The sequence below is a fragment of the Lagenorhynchus albirostris genome, chromosome 3, assembly GCF_949774975.1.
Source record: "Lagenorhynchus albirostris chromosome 3, mLagAlb1.1, whole genome shotgun sequence".
Taxonomy (NCBI): domain Eukaryota; kingdom Metazoa; phylum Chordata; class Mammalia; order Artiodactyla; family Delphinidae; genus Lagenorhynchus; species Lagenorhynchus albirostris.
Genome location: NC_083097.1, coordinates 60,486,927 through 60,502,579, shown reverse-complemented (window position 1 = coordinate 60,502,579; position 15,653 = coordinate 60,486,927). Strand labels below are relative to the sequence as shown.

Below are 15,653 nucleotides of genomic sequence, written 5' to 3'. Positions count from 1 at the left end.
ATTGAAATCGTATCAAGTATCTGTTCCGACCACAACACTATGAGACTAGATATCAATAACAGGAAAAATACTGTAAAAAATACAGACATATGGAGGCGAAACAATACGCTACTAAATAACCAAGAGATCACTGAAGAAATCAAAGAGGAAATAGAAAAATACCTAGAAACAAATGACAATGAAAACACGACGATCCAAAACCTATAGGATGCAGCAAAAGCAGTTCTAAGAGGGAAGTTTATAGCAATACAATCCTACTTCAAGAAACAAGAAACATCTCAAATAAACAACCTAATCTTACACCTAGAGCAATTAGAGAAAGAAGAACAAATAGCCCCAAAGTTAGCAGAAGGAAAGAAATCATGAAAATCAGATCAGAAATAAATCAAAAATAAATGAAGGAAACGATAGCAAAGATCAATAAAATTAAAAGCTGGTTCTTTGAGAAGACAAACAAAATAGATAAACCATTAGCCAGACTCATCAAGAAAAAAGGAGAAGACTCAAATCAGTAGAATTAGAAATGAAAAAGGAGAAGTAACAACTGACACTGCAGAAATACAAAAGATCATGAGAGATTACTACAAGCAACTCTATGCCAATAAAATGGACAACCTGGAAGAAATGGACAAATTCTTAGAAATGCACAACCTGCCAAGACTGAATCAGGAAGAAATAGAAAATATAAACAGACCAATCACAAGCACTGAAATTGAAACTGTGATTAAAAATCTTCCAACAAACAAAAGCCCAGGACCAGATGGCTTCACAGGCGAATTCTATCAAACATTTAGAGAAGAGCTAACACCTATCCTTCTCAAAGTCTTCCAAAATATAGCAGAGGGAGGAACACTCCCAAACTCATTCTACGAGGCCATCATCACCCTGATAACAAAACCAGACAAGGATGTCACAAAGAAAGAAAACTACAGGCCAATATCACTGATGAACATAGATGCAAAAATCCTCAAACTAGCAGAAGAATCTAACAGCACATTAAACGGATCATACACCATGATCAAGTGGGGTTTATTCCAGGAATGCAAGGATTCTTCAATATACGCAAATCAATGAACGTGATACACCATATTAACAAACTGAAGGAGAAAAACCATATGATCATCTCAATAGATGCAGAAAAAGCTTTCGACAAAATTCAACACCCATTTATGATAAAAACCCTGCAGAAAGTAGGCATAGAGGGAACTTTCCTCAGCATAATAAAGGCCGTATATAACAAGCCCACAACCAACATCATCCTCTATGGTGAAAAACTGAAAGCATTTCCACAAATATCAGGAACAAGACAAGGTTGCCCACTCTCACCACTCTTATTCAACATAGTTTTGGAAGTTTTAGCCACAGCAATCAGAGAAGAAAAGGAAATAAAAGGGATCCAAATCAGAAAAGAAGAAGTAAAGCTGTCACTGTTTGCAGATGACATGATACTATACATAGAGAATCCTAAAGATGCTACCAGAAAACTACCAGAGCTAATCAATGAATTTGGTAAAGTAGCAGGATACAAAATTAATGCACAGAAATCTCTGGCATTACTATGTACTAATGATGAAAAATCTGAAAGTGAAATCAAGAAAACACTCCCATTTACCATTGCAACAAAAAGAATAAAATATCTAGGAATAAACCTACCTAAGGAGACAAAAGACCTGTATGAAGAAAATTATAAGACACCGATAAAAGAAACTAAAGATGATACAAACAGATGGAGAGATATACCGTGTTCATGGATCGGAAGAATCAACATTGTGAAAATGACTCTACTACCCAAAGCAATCTATAGATTCAATGCAATCCCTATCAAACTACCACTGGCATTTTTCACAGAACTAGAACAAAAACTTTCACAATTTGTATGGAAACACAAAAGACCCCGAATAGCCAAAGCAATCTTGAGAACGGAAAACGGAACTGGAGGAATCAGGCTCCCTGACTTCAGACTATACTACAAAGCTACAGTAGTCAAGTCAGTATGGTACTGGCACAAAAACAGAAAGATAGATCAATGGAACAGGATAGAAACCCCAGAGATATACCCACGCACATATGGACACCTTATCTTTGATAAAGGTGGCAGGAATGTACAGTGAAGAAAGGACAGCCTCTTCAATAAGTGGTGCTGGGAAAACTGGACAGCTACATGTAAAAGTATGAGATTAGATCACTCCCTAACACCATACACAGAAATAAGCTCAAAATGGATTAAAGACCTACATGTAAGGCCAGACACCATCAAACTCTTAGAGGAAAACATAGGCAGAACACTCTATGACATAAATCACAGCAAGATCCTTTCTGACCCACCTCCTAGAGAAATGGAAATAAAAACAAAAATAAACAAATGGGACATAATGAAACTTCAAAGCTTTTGCACAGCAAAGGAAACCATAAAAAAGACCAAAAGACAACTCTCAGAATGGGAGAAAATATTTGCAAATGAAGCAACTGACAAAGGATTAATCACCAAAATTTACAAGCAGCTCATACAGCTCAATAACAAAAAAACAAACAACCCAAGTCACAAATGGGCAGAAGACCTAAATAGACATTTCTCCAAAGAAGATATACAGACTGCCAACAAACACATGAAAGAATGCTCAACATTATTAATCATTAGAGAAATGCAAATCAAAACTACAATGAGATATCATCTCACACCAGTCAGAATGGCCATCATCAAAAAATCTAGAAACAATAAATGCTGGAGAGGGTGTGGAGAAAAGGGAACACTCTGCACTGCTGGTGGGAATGTGAATTGGTACAGCCACTATTGAGAACAGTATGGAGGTTCCTTAAAAAACTACAAATAGAACTACCATATGACCCAGCAATCCCACTCCCAGGCATATACCCTAAGAAAACCATAACTCAAAAAGAATCATGTACCAAAATGTTCATTGCAGCTCTATTTACAATAGCCCAGAGATGGAAACAACCTAAATGTCCATCATCAGATGAATGGATAAAGAAGATGTGGCACATATATACAATGGAATATTACTCAGTCATAAAAAGAAACAAAATTGAGCTATTTGTAATGAGGTGGATAGACCTAGAATCTGTCATACAGAGTGAATTACATCAGAAAGAGAAAGACAAATACCGTATGCTAACACATATATATGGAATTTAAGAAAAAAAAATGTCATGAAGAACCTAGGGGTAAGAGAGGAATAAAGACACAGACCTACTGGAGAACGGACTTGAGGATACGGGGAGGGGGAAGGGTGAGCTGTGACAGGGCGAGAGAGAGGCATGGACATAAACACACTAACAAACGTAAGGTAGATAGCTAGTGGGAAGCAGCCGCATGGCACAGGGATATCGACTCAGTGCTTTGTGACCGCCTGGAGGGGTGGGATAGGGAGGGTGGGAGGGAGGGAGACGCAAGAGGGAAGAGATATGGGAACATATGTATAACTGATTCACTTTGTTATAAAGCAGAAACTAACACACCATTGTAAAGCAATTATACCCCAATAAAGATGTTAAAAAAAAGGATGATTTACAAAATCACATCTAGGGGGTTGTAACCGAAAAATCAAAGAGCTTACCTTACTGACACCAACTTCAGGGATTCGGAGAGTATGCTCCATATCTTTTTCTCTGCAGAGTTAAGTAAAATGCCTTTAATTATTTTTGAAGCATACATAAATGTAGCACTTAAAGAATTTTTTTAAAGATAAGTTTTTTTGTTTTAAAAGATAATGTTAAAATGCAAGTCTATCACACTAAATCTGGTTTCTATAATGCTACTCTAATTTCCTTTTTGAAAGAAGGTTCCAGAATTACTTTTACTCTTTGGTACATCTGTCACAGGCTAGTAAACATCCAGTGAGACAAAATGTCCTTTGTACTCATGTCAATCACTTTTTCCAGACCTGTTGACTGTTTCCACTTCTATTACTAAATGTAAAAAAAGTATAATATTTCTAAGAATTTAAAATTAAGATATCGTATGGAACCTGTTCCATACATTACCTTTCCAGTTGGGAAGAAAGGAAATTATCCTACTCATGATTAAAACCTACCTCTCTACCAAGCTGGCTGAATTATAAAGGGGTAAAGGAAAACAATCAGAGGAGGTCAACAGTGGGTTTAAGTAATTTAAACCTAAAAAAAGCAATACAAAAGGTAAGAAAATGACAAAACCTCTGAGGAAGGTATCATATCACCAAGATTTTATCTCTTTACATAGGCAGTCCCCTTTAGGGATAATGAGGTTATATCTCCAATTGTCTTCCAAAAGCAGGTGACAAAAGGTAGGTGTCAGAATATTTTTTGAGTGGAAAAGGGAGGGACATGGATGTCACTTTTTTCCTATTCAACCAGTACCATGCATATTTAATGATTAACTGCTCAGGAAAAGTACAGTCCACTGGAATAAGACAAATACACAAATATAATAACACTAAACATTTTTACCTTCCAATTGTAGCAGGATTTACAGCTGTAATGATAAAAAGTGATCCTGTCTGCAACACAGGTGATCTAATTACAATTACTCTAATACATGGGGGCCAAATTTTTTCTTCATCTGCCAAAGAAAGAAATGTGTAAATATTAATTCAAATGCTATGGGAAAAAATCAGAAATGCATAGGGATGAGTAGGAGGCATACATAAAGCACAAATATATTGAGAAAAATCTTCATTCTGTTTAAAACAACATTCTTAAATTCTGCTATATCACATACACAGTAAGTAAGGTTTAACAATGTTACCAATTTAAAATGGTCAACCTGTGGGACTTCCCTGGAGGTCCAGTGGTTAAGACTCCACACTTCCACTGAAGGGGGCACAGGCTTGATCCCCAGTCAGGGAACTAAGATCCCACATGCCGTGCAATGCGGCCAAAAATAAATAAATTTATAAAAAGATCAACCTAAAGATATTCAGCACCTATCACAATTATAAAATAATCAACTCTCTCTTTTTTAAGGTCTTGGAATTTGAAAGTATCCCAAAAAAGCATTTTTACATTAAGTTAGAAAAACTGAGTCTGCCCTTTTTAAGAAAAAATGAGAGGAAATTCCATTAAGAACAAAATAAGTTCATATACACCAATATGAATTCCTGAGTTTTAAAAGTATATCTTTATATCCTCAAGTAAAATAAATATTAGATTTACCATAATACCTATGTAAGCTGAATTCATGGACTACTCTTTTTAAAGGCAACTGCTTTCCCTCCCTCAATTACAAAAGTGGACAAATATCTAATCCACTAAAATAGACTTTGTACCTATTTTAGGATTAGAAAGTAGGTAACTTGGTTTTGTGTTTTTACTGACTAAGCCATTCAATGCAATGAAACTTCAGGATCCAAGTACTAGTCATTTATTCACATCCTACTGTTGAAAAATAACCAAGCAGTTATAATTTTTAATAATGTCATTAATCTCTTTAAAACAATCAGCTCACTTTTCGGCAGATATATTATATGGGTTAATAACACTTTTAACCGTTTTGCACTTTTACAATGACCATACTTGGTTATTTATATAAAATTAAGTAATGGCCATTTACTCACCTTCATCTTCAGAATCTTCTGCAGTTACATTGTCTTCACTGGTAATGTCTTCATCATAACTGTCCTCGGTCTGAGAGTCTGTAATTTCACCTTCTTCAGGCTCACTATCAGTGTCTATGATTTTCTCATCTTTAAATGAAGCCGAATTATAAATGTTTTCATCAAGAGGAGATTCTACAGTCTTTGCGCTAACTGGAACAGTATATTTGGGGGGACTCTTTTTGTAATGAATGTCTATTTTGGCCTTCTTTTTCACACTTGCAAAATCTTCTCCCTCACTGCAGCTTATATGTTCAATACTTGATGTTTTTTGATCTTCTGAATTCAAATTCTGGAAAGAGGTGGAAACAGGAGAGAAGACTCTTAAACATGACCATCTTATATTTAATGCTAAATGTTTCAATGAATTAGTGAAGATATATACACACAGTGAAATAGCTATTATCTCTAGTGCCTCTTCCTCTCATGTTCCTTTTCCTGGTTAATGATATGACCATCCACTTATCCAAATCATAAGTCTTTGACATCTCCTTAACCACCACTTGAAATCAATTACCAAGTGCTATAGACTATGTTTGAAATTTATCCCAATTTTCTCTCCTTATCTATTTTCAGTGTCTTAACTGTCCCAGTCCAGGCCCTCATCACATATTGCTTGGACATGTGACAGCCTAGAACAATGCTGTCAAAAATAAAATGCAAGTTATATTTTATACTTTAAAATTATCTAGTAGGGCCATTAAAAAGGTAAAAAGAAACCAGTGAAATTCATTTTATCTAACCCAGTACTTACAAAATATTACTAATTATATATAAAATTAACATTTAATCACTATAAAAATTACCAAAATATTTTACATGGACTTTCTGTACTAAGTCTTCAAAACTGAGTGTAGTTTACACTTACAAAGCATCTTAATTAGGATTAGCTACATTTCAAGTATTCAGTAGCCAGGTGGAGCTGGCTGAACTGTGCAGGCCTAGAGAATACAACTAAACCTAAATTTTCTTTCTGAACGTTGAGCCAAGTCAAAATACATAACATAAAGAATTAGCTTTAATTACAGCAGGGATTTAAAGGTCCAAATATACCTAATGTAGCAGAACTGAAGTTTTGCTAAAATTTAATATATTAGAGAGTTGGTTTGATAATACAAAAAAAGTACAGATGAATCAGTTGCATCTCTTTTGTTCCAAAATTCCAACTTACCTGGCATAAGCCTTTTATTATTTATTACACATGCATACTGGGCATACCCTAGGACAAACAAACAAATCTATTATTTTAACTTTAGAAGAAACAGAGAGTTATTTTCCTTTGGTTTGTAACACAGTCTGAATTTTCTTTCTACATTAGAGCAACATGATGAAGTGAATTCATATGGTCCGCTGTTACTTTATAAAATATGAGACCATCTTAAACACACTTTTGTTTGTCTTTTAAATTAATTAATTAATTTTTGGCTGTGTTGGTCTTTGTTGCTGTGCGCGGGCTTTCTCTAGTTGCAGTGGGTGGGGGCTACTCTTCGTTGTGGTGTGCGGGCTTCTCATTGCAGTGGCTTCTCTTGTTGCGGAGCATGGGCTCTAAGCGTGCGGGCTTCAGTAGCTGTGGCACGTAGGCTCAGTATTTGTGGCTCACGGGCTCTAGATCGCAGGCTCAGTAGTTGTCATGCACAAGCTTAGCTGCTCTGTGGCATTTGGGATCTTCCCAGACCAGGGATGGAACCTGTGTCCCCTGCACTGGCAGGCAGACTCTTAACCACTGCACCACCAGGGAAGTCCCTAAACACGCATTTTTAATAGCAGCATAAATTCAGTTTGAAGACTGGCTAAACACTCACAGTGTGATAGATAAACTATACATATTTCCAGCAACATAAACTCACCAAGAACAAGAACAAGAGCAAGGAGCTGAAAAACTATGAGGGGGCTTCCCTGGTGGCGCAGTGGTTGAGAGTCCACCTGCAGATGCAGGGGACACGGGTTCGTGCCCCGGTCCGGGAGGATCCCACATGCCACGGAGCGGCTGGTCCCGTGAGCCATGGCCGCTGAGCCTGCGTGTCCGGAGCCTGTGCTCCGCAGCGGGAGAGGTCACAACAGTGAGAGGCCCACATACCGCAAAAAAAAAAAAAAAAAAAAATCAGGAAAAAAAAAAAAATCAGAAAAAAAAAAAAAACTATGAGGAACTTTAAAGGCCACTGTGAATTATGGCCAAAAAATTTCCCTATCTATATATGCTTTAAAAAAAAAGTTTCCAATCTTACATATTTTATTATTACTACTGCTTATAGGACAATACATGCAGAGGAAAAATGAGTGAAATTGCAAGAGGTACTGCTTTTTAAAAACTATTTGTCAGTCTAGAATGTTAGGTAAATATTCATTAAAATATAAGAAAGGCCTGGTGCCTACATGTGGGCATTAAGCATATATGCATATTTCAAGTTATTACTCCAATCTCTTCACCCTACTTCCTTCCTTCTGTATACTCTACACTTCCAAAAAGTAAGGCTCAAGAACATCTTAAAACTCAAGAAAAAGATGAGGATGTCCTAACTGCTTTCCTCCCATGCTTCACAATTACCTTTTAGAATCCTTGGGGAATTCTCAGAATTTCATCAGGATTTTTCTTAAGTCACTGTCCTGAAGTTAACATATTTTTGAAGGATGGTAAAGATGAACAGATATGGGAGCTAAGCTGGACCAAAATCTCACAGAATGCTTTCAAATTTCATTCTCTAGTTTGTCAGGAAAGGTCATCTGAGGACCCCTACATGTTCTTTGCTTTGCTAGGGAGAAGTATTCATAATGCATCCTTTCAAACAGTTCAACCACTAGTAATAGGTAGACGTCACTAAAAAATAGATCTTAAAAAAAAAAGAAAAATCATTTTTGCTATTTTAGTTACATAATCTTCAATTCCTAGGTATTGCCAGTGAAAATAAAAGAAAAATAAAGACAAATCAAATAGAGAATTGAGATAAAATTTCAAGAGTAGGGGAGGTGGCCAAGGTGGTGAAGTAGGAAGACACTGAACTAACCTCCTCCCACAGACACAGCAAAATTACAACTAGTTACAGAGCAACTCTCTATGAGAATAACCTGAACACTAGCAGAAAAGATTTTCCACAACTAAAGACATAAAGAAGTAAACACACGATACATATATACAATGGAATATTACTCAGCCATAAAAAGGAAGAAAATTGGGTCATTTGTAGAGACATGGATGGACCTAGAGACTGTCATAGAAAGTGAAGTACGTCAAAAAGAGAAAAACAAATATCGTTTATTATCGCATATATGTGGAATCTGAAAAAACTGGTATAGGCGATCTTATTTACAAAGCAGAAATAGAGACACAGACGTAGAAAACAAACCTATGGATACCAAGGCAGAAAGCGGGGGGGTGTGGGATGAATTGGGAGATTGGGATTGACATACATACACTATTGAAACTATGTATAAAATAGATAACTAATGAAAACCTATTGTATAGCACGGGGAACTCTACTCAATGCTCTGTGGTGACCTAAATGGGAAGGAAATCCAAAAAAGAGGGGATATATGTATACATACTACTGATTCACTTCGCTGTACAGTGGAAACTAACACAAAATTGTAAAGGAACTATACACCAATAAAAACTTTTTTTAAAAAATTAAAAGAAACAAAAATAACCACATGAGATGGGTAGGACAGGTGGTGACCCACACCCCATGCTGGCAACCCACAAATGGAAGGAATATCACAAGCACAGAGGTCCTCTACAAGGAGCAAGGAGTCTGAGCCCCAAATGGGGTCACCAGCCCAGGGGTCCTGCACTGGAAAGATGAGCCCTCAGAATGTCTGGCTTTGAAAAACCAGCAGAGTTTATGTTCAGGAGAACTCGAGGGATACAGGAATAAGATTCTGCTCTCAAGGGCACATGCAAAATGTCACATGCTCTAAGTCCCAACACTGAGGCAGTAGTTTGAAAGGAGCCTGGGTCAGCTATTTTTGGGAGTCTGTTCTACCCCAATAACACTGGTACTGGAACACACCACTTTGGAATTTTCCTCTAGTCTGTTAGTGCTGGCGCCCCAGCCCTGCCCACCAGCAGGCTGGCACAAGCCCCAAACCCCACCCCTGGCCTGCCAGAAAGACAGCCATGTGGGGACCCAGCTTCACCCTCCAGTGAACCATTGAGCCCCCAGACCATGCAGCCAACTTCACAGGAAGACTACCCTACCCTCTAGTAGGCCTACAGCCACCATACAAGGCATGGCCTCACAGCCAACCAGGCCAGGGGCCAGCCCTGCCTACCAGTGCTCCCACAGTAATCAGCCCCACCACAACAGAAGGATGTATATGCAGCCCACATAGGGGACACCCCTAAAGCATCTGGTTCTGGAGACCAAAAAGGAGTGTGCTGCTGGGGCCCCAGAAGAGGTCTCCTAAATAAGGCCACTTCTCCAAGATGGGAAACATAAACAACCTACCTAACACATGGAAATAAACACAAAGAATTGGGTAAAGTGAGGAGACAGAGGAATATGTTCCAAATGAAGGTACAAGACATAACCTCAGAAAAAGAACAAACAAAGTGGAGATAAGCAATCTACAGATAAAGAGTTCAAGATAATGATCATAAAGATGCTCACCAAACTCAGGAGAAGAATCAATGAACATAAAATTTCAGTAGTTAGAAAATATGAAGAAGAACCAAACAGAGCTGAAGAATACAATAACTGAAATTAAAAATATAAATAGAAGGGACAACAAATTAGATGATACGGAGGAATACATCAGCAACCTGGAAAACAATAGCAGAAATCGCTCAAGCTGAAGAAAAAACAGAATTTAAAAAAATGAGTATAATTTAAGAGACCTCTGGGACACTATCAAGCATATTAACAGTCACAATACAGGAGTCCCAGGAGGAGAAGAGAAAGGGGCAGAAGGCTTATCTGAAGAAATCATAGCTGAAAACTTCCCTAACCTGGGGAAGGAAACAGATATCCAGGTCCAGGAAGCACAGAGTCCCAAACAAGATGAATCTAAAGAGGTTAATTACAATTAAAATGGCAAAAATTAAAGAAAAACAGAGAATTCTAAAAGCAACAAGGGACAGGCAACTAGTTATCCACAAGGGAGCTACCATAAGGCTATCACTGACTTTTCAGCAGAACTTTGCAGGCCAGAAGGGAGTGGCACCATATATTCAAGGTGATGAAAGGAAAAAACCTACAACCAAGAACACTCTACCCAGAAAGGCTATCCTTCAGATTGGAAGGAGAGATAAAGAGATTTACAGACAAGCAAAAGCTAAAAGAGTTCAGCACCATTAAAACAGCTTTACAAGAAACGTTAAAGGGACATCTCTAAATAGAAAAGAAAGGGCCACAACTAGAAATACGGAACTTATGAAAGGAAAAATCTCATTGGTAGAGGTAAACATACAGTAAAGGTAGCAAATCAACCACTGATAAAGCTAGTAGAAAGGCTAAAAGATTAAAGTAGTAAAATCATGTATATTTACATAAGCAGTTAAGGGATAAACAAAACGAAAACGTAAAATATGACCTCAAAAACATCAGATGTGGGGGGAAACAAAAGTAAAAATGTAAAGCAGTTAGAATGCATTCGAACTTAAGAAACTGTCTTAAAATAATCACATATATATAGGTTGTCAAATATGAACCTCATGGTTACCAAAAACCAACAACACATACACAGAAAAGAGAAAGGAATCCAAACATACCACTTAAAGGTAGTCATCAAATCACAAGGGAAGAGAGCAAAAGAAAAAAGGAACAAAAAAGTACTACAGAACCCCCCAAAAAAACAATGAACAAAATGGCAGTAAGTACATACCTATCAGTAATTACTTCAAATGTAAATGGATTAAAAGCTCCAATTAAAAGACACAAAGTGGCTGAATGGATTGAAAAAAAACATATGCTGCCTACAAGAGACTCACTTCAGATCTAAAGACACACACAGACTGAAAGTGATGGACAGAAAAAGGTATTCCATGCAAATGAAATAAAAAGAAAACTGGGGTAGCAACACTTATATCAGACAAAACAGACTGTAAAACAAAGACTGTCAAAAGAGACAAACAAGAACGTTATATGCTAAAGGGATCAAGCCAATAAGAAGATATAACAATTGTAAATATCTATGTACCCAACACAGGAGCACCTAAATACATAAAGAAAATACTAACAAACATAAAGGGAGAAATTGACAGTAACACAATAATAGTAGGGGAATTTAACACTCCACTTACATCAATGGATATCATCTAGACAGAAAAACAGTAAGGAAACACTGGTCTTAAATGACACGTGACTAAATGAACCTAACAGATACATAGAGAACATTTCATCCAAAAGCAGCAGGATACACATTTGTTTCAAGTGAACATGGAACATTTTGTATGATGATGACATGCTAGGCCACAAAACAAGTCTCAAGAAATTTAAGACTGAGATGCAACTAGAGATTATCATACAACATGAAGTAAGTCAGAAAAACAAACACCATATAATATCACTTACATGTATAATCTAAATAATGACACAAATGAACCTATCTACAAAACAGACTCACAGACATAGAGAAAAACCTGTGATTGCCAAGGGGGAGGAAGGGAGGGAGAGGGATGGACTGGGAGTCTGGGGTTAGTAGATGCAACCTATTACAATTAGAATGGATAAATAACAAGGTCCTACTGTATAGCACAGGGAATTATATCCAGTCTCCTGGGATAAACCATAATGGAAAAGAAAAAAAAAAGAATGTATAGATGTGTATAACTAAGCAGAAATTAGTACAACACTGTAAATCAACTATACTTCAATTAAAATTAAAAAAGACTGAAATATTAAGCAGCATTTTCAACCACAACAGTATGAAACTAGAAATCCACTACAAGAAAAAAACTGCAAAAACCACAGACACATGGAGTCTAAACAATATGCTACTATACAAGCAATGGGTCACTAATGAACTCAAAAAAGAAATCTGAAAAATACCTGCAGACAAATGAAAATGGAAAAACAATGATCCCAAATCCATAGGATGCAGCAAAAGCAGTTCTAAGAAGTTTACAGAAATACAAGCTTACCTCAGAAAACAAGAAAAATCTTAAATAAACTATCTAAACTTACAGCTGAAGGAACTAGAAAAAGAAGGGAAAAATCCAAAGTTAAGAGAAGAAATAATAAAGGTCAGAACAGAAATAAATGATACAGGGAATTCCCTGGTGGTCCAGTGGTTAGGACTCTGCACTTCCACTGCAGAGGGCATGGGTTCGATCACTGGTCGGGAAACTAAGATTCTGCAAGCTGCACAGAGTGGCAAAAAAAGAAAGAAAGAAAGAAATGGTAGAGACTAAAAAAAGAAAAAAGATCAATGAAACTAAGAACTGGTTCTTTGAAAAAATAAACAAAATTGCTAAACCTTTAGCAAGACTTATCACCAAAAGAGAGGGCCCAAATAAATAAAATCAGAAAGAGAAGTTACAATTGATATTGCAGAAATACAAAAAATAAGAGATTACTATGAACAATTATATGCCAGTAAAACAGACAACCTAGAAAAAAATGGATAAACCCTGAGAAACACAGTCTCCCAATACTGAATCAGGAAAAAATAGAAAATATGAACAAACCTTTACTGCAAATGAAATTGATTCAGTAATCAAAAAAACTCAAAAGAAATAAAAGTCCAGGATCAGATGGCCTCACAGGTGATTTCCACCAAACATTTAGAGAAGAGTTAACATCTATCTTTCTCAAACTATTCCAAAAAGTTGGAGAGGAAGGAACACTTCCAAACTCTCTACAAGGTCAGCATCAGCCTGATACCAAAACCAGACAAAGACACGACAAAAAAGAAAATTTCAGGCCAATATCACTGATGAACACAGATGCAAAAATCCTCAAGAAAATATTAGCAAACCAAATTCAATAATACATTAAAAGGACCATACACCATGATCAAGTGGGATTTATCCCAGGAATGCAAGGATGGTTCAATACCCACAAATCAATCAATACAATACACCACACTAACAAACTCAAGAGTAAAAACCATGATGGTCTCAATAGATGCAGAAAAAGCTTTTGACAAAATTCAACATCCATTTATGATAAGCTCTAAACAAAGTGGGTACAAAGGAAATGTACTTCAACATAATAAAGGCCATATATGACAAACCCACAGTCAACATCATACTCAATGGTGAAAAGCTGAAAGCATTTCCTCTAAGATCAGGAACAAGACAAGGATGCTCACTCTTGCCACATTTATTCAACTCAGTATTGAAGTCCTCACCACAGCAATCAGACAAGAAAAAGAAAAGAATCCAAACTAGAAAGGAAGAAGTAAAACTGTCACTGTTTGCTGGTGACATTATACAACATATAGAAAATCCTAAAGACACCACCAAAAAAACTGTGAGAACTAACAAATGAATTCAGTAAAGCTGCAGGATACAAAATTAATATACAGAAACCTGTTGTATTTTTATACATTTAACAACAAACTACATGAGAAATTAAGAGAACAATCCCAGGGACTTCCCTGGTGGCACAGTCGTTAAGACTCCACACTTTCAATGCAGGGGGCCCAGGTTCGATCCCTGGTCAGGGAACTAGATTCCACATGCATGCCGCAGCTAAGAGTCTGCATGCCACAACTAAGGAGCCCTTGAGCCGCAACTAAGGAGCCCGCCTGCCACAACTAAGGAGCCCATGTGCCACAACGAAGGAGCCCACGAGCCGTAACGAAGAAGCCTGCGAGCCGTAACTAAGGAGCTTGCCAGCCGCAACTAAGGACCGTGCCTGTCACAACTAAGACCCAGTGCAACCAAATATTTTTTTAAAAAAAGAAAACAATCCCATTTACAACTGCATCAAAAAGAATAAAATACCTAGGAATAAATCTAACCAAGGAGGCACTCCCCTTGTGGCTCAGTGGCCAATGCAGGGGACACAGGTTCGAGCCCTGGTCCGGGAATATCCCACATGCTGCAGAGCAACTAAGCCTGGGCGCCACAACTACTGAGCCTGCGCTCTACAGCCCACACGCCACAACTACTGAGGCCATGTGCTACAACTACTGAGACTGTGTGCCTAGAGCATGTGCTCTGCAACAAGAGAAGTCACCGCAACGAGAAGCCCGTGCACCGCAACGAAGAGTAGCCCCTGCTTGCCGCAACTGCCCACGCTCAGTAACAAAGACCCAACAGAGCCAAAAATAAATAAATAAGGCTCAGGGATTGATGAATTAAAAAAAAAAAAAATCTAACCAAAGAGGAAAACGACTCATACTCTAAAAACTATAAAATATTGAGGAAAGAAGAGGAACAAATGGAAAGATATACTGTGCTCATGGATTGGGAGAATTAATATTGTTAAAATGGCCATACTATATCCAAGACAATCTAAAGACTCAATGCAATCCCTATTAAAATACAAATGGTGCTTTTCGCAGAACTAGAATAATTCTATAATTTGTAAGGAAACACAAAAGACCCCAAATAGACAAAACAATCTTAAGAAAGAAGAACAAAGCTGGAGGTACCATGCTCCCTGATTTCAAAATATACTACAAAGCTATAGTAATCAAAACAGTATGGCACCGGCACAAAAAAAGACACATAGATCAATGGAACAGAATAGAGAGCCCAGAAATAAACCCACACTTATATGGGAAGTTAATCTATGACAAAGGAGGCAAGGATACACAATGAGAAAAGATTGCCTTTTCCCATCACCTCTAAATGGTGATGGGAAAATTGGATGGCTATGTGCAAAAGAATGAAACTGGACCATTTTCTCACACCATACACAAAAAATAAACTCAAAATAGATTAAAGACTTAAATGTAACAAAGGAGGAAAGAATATACAATGGAGAAACAACAGTCTTTTCAGCAAGTGGTGTTGGGGAAGCTGACAGCCACATATAAAATCAATGGAGTCAGAACACTCTCTCACACCCTACACAAAAATAAACTCAAAATGGTTTAAAGACTTAAATACAAGACATGACACCATAAAACTCCTGGAGAAGAACATGGGAGAAACATTCTCTGACATAAATTGTA

The 15,653-nt window shown here is 37.3% G+C and overlaps 1 protein-coding gene across 3 annotated transcripts in view; it reads right to left on the bottom strand.

Moving 5' to 3' along the window:
• The window catches only part of AGGF1 (angiogenic factor with G-patch and FHA domains 1), a 47,117-nt gene that overhangs the window by 19,405 nt on the left and 12,059 nt on the right, over positions 1–15,653 (bottom strand). For all 3 annotated transcript variants that reach the window (XR_009539504.1, XR_009539503.1, XM_060143149.1), the window contains exons 6-8: positions 5,553–5,883; positions 4,447–4,558; positions 3,576–3,627 (exon numbers count right to left, since the gene is read on the bottom strand). Coding sequence is in view for 1 of the 3 variants with exons in the window: in XM_060143149.1 (XP_059999132.1) it covers positions 3,576–3,627; positions 4,447–4,558; positions 5,553–5,883 (495 nt within the window). In the remaining 2 variants the exon portion in view is untranslated. The remainder of the gene's footprint in view (positions 1–3,575; positions 3,628–4,446; positions 4,559–5,552; positions 5,884–15,653) is intronic.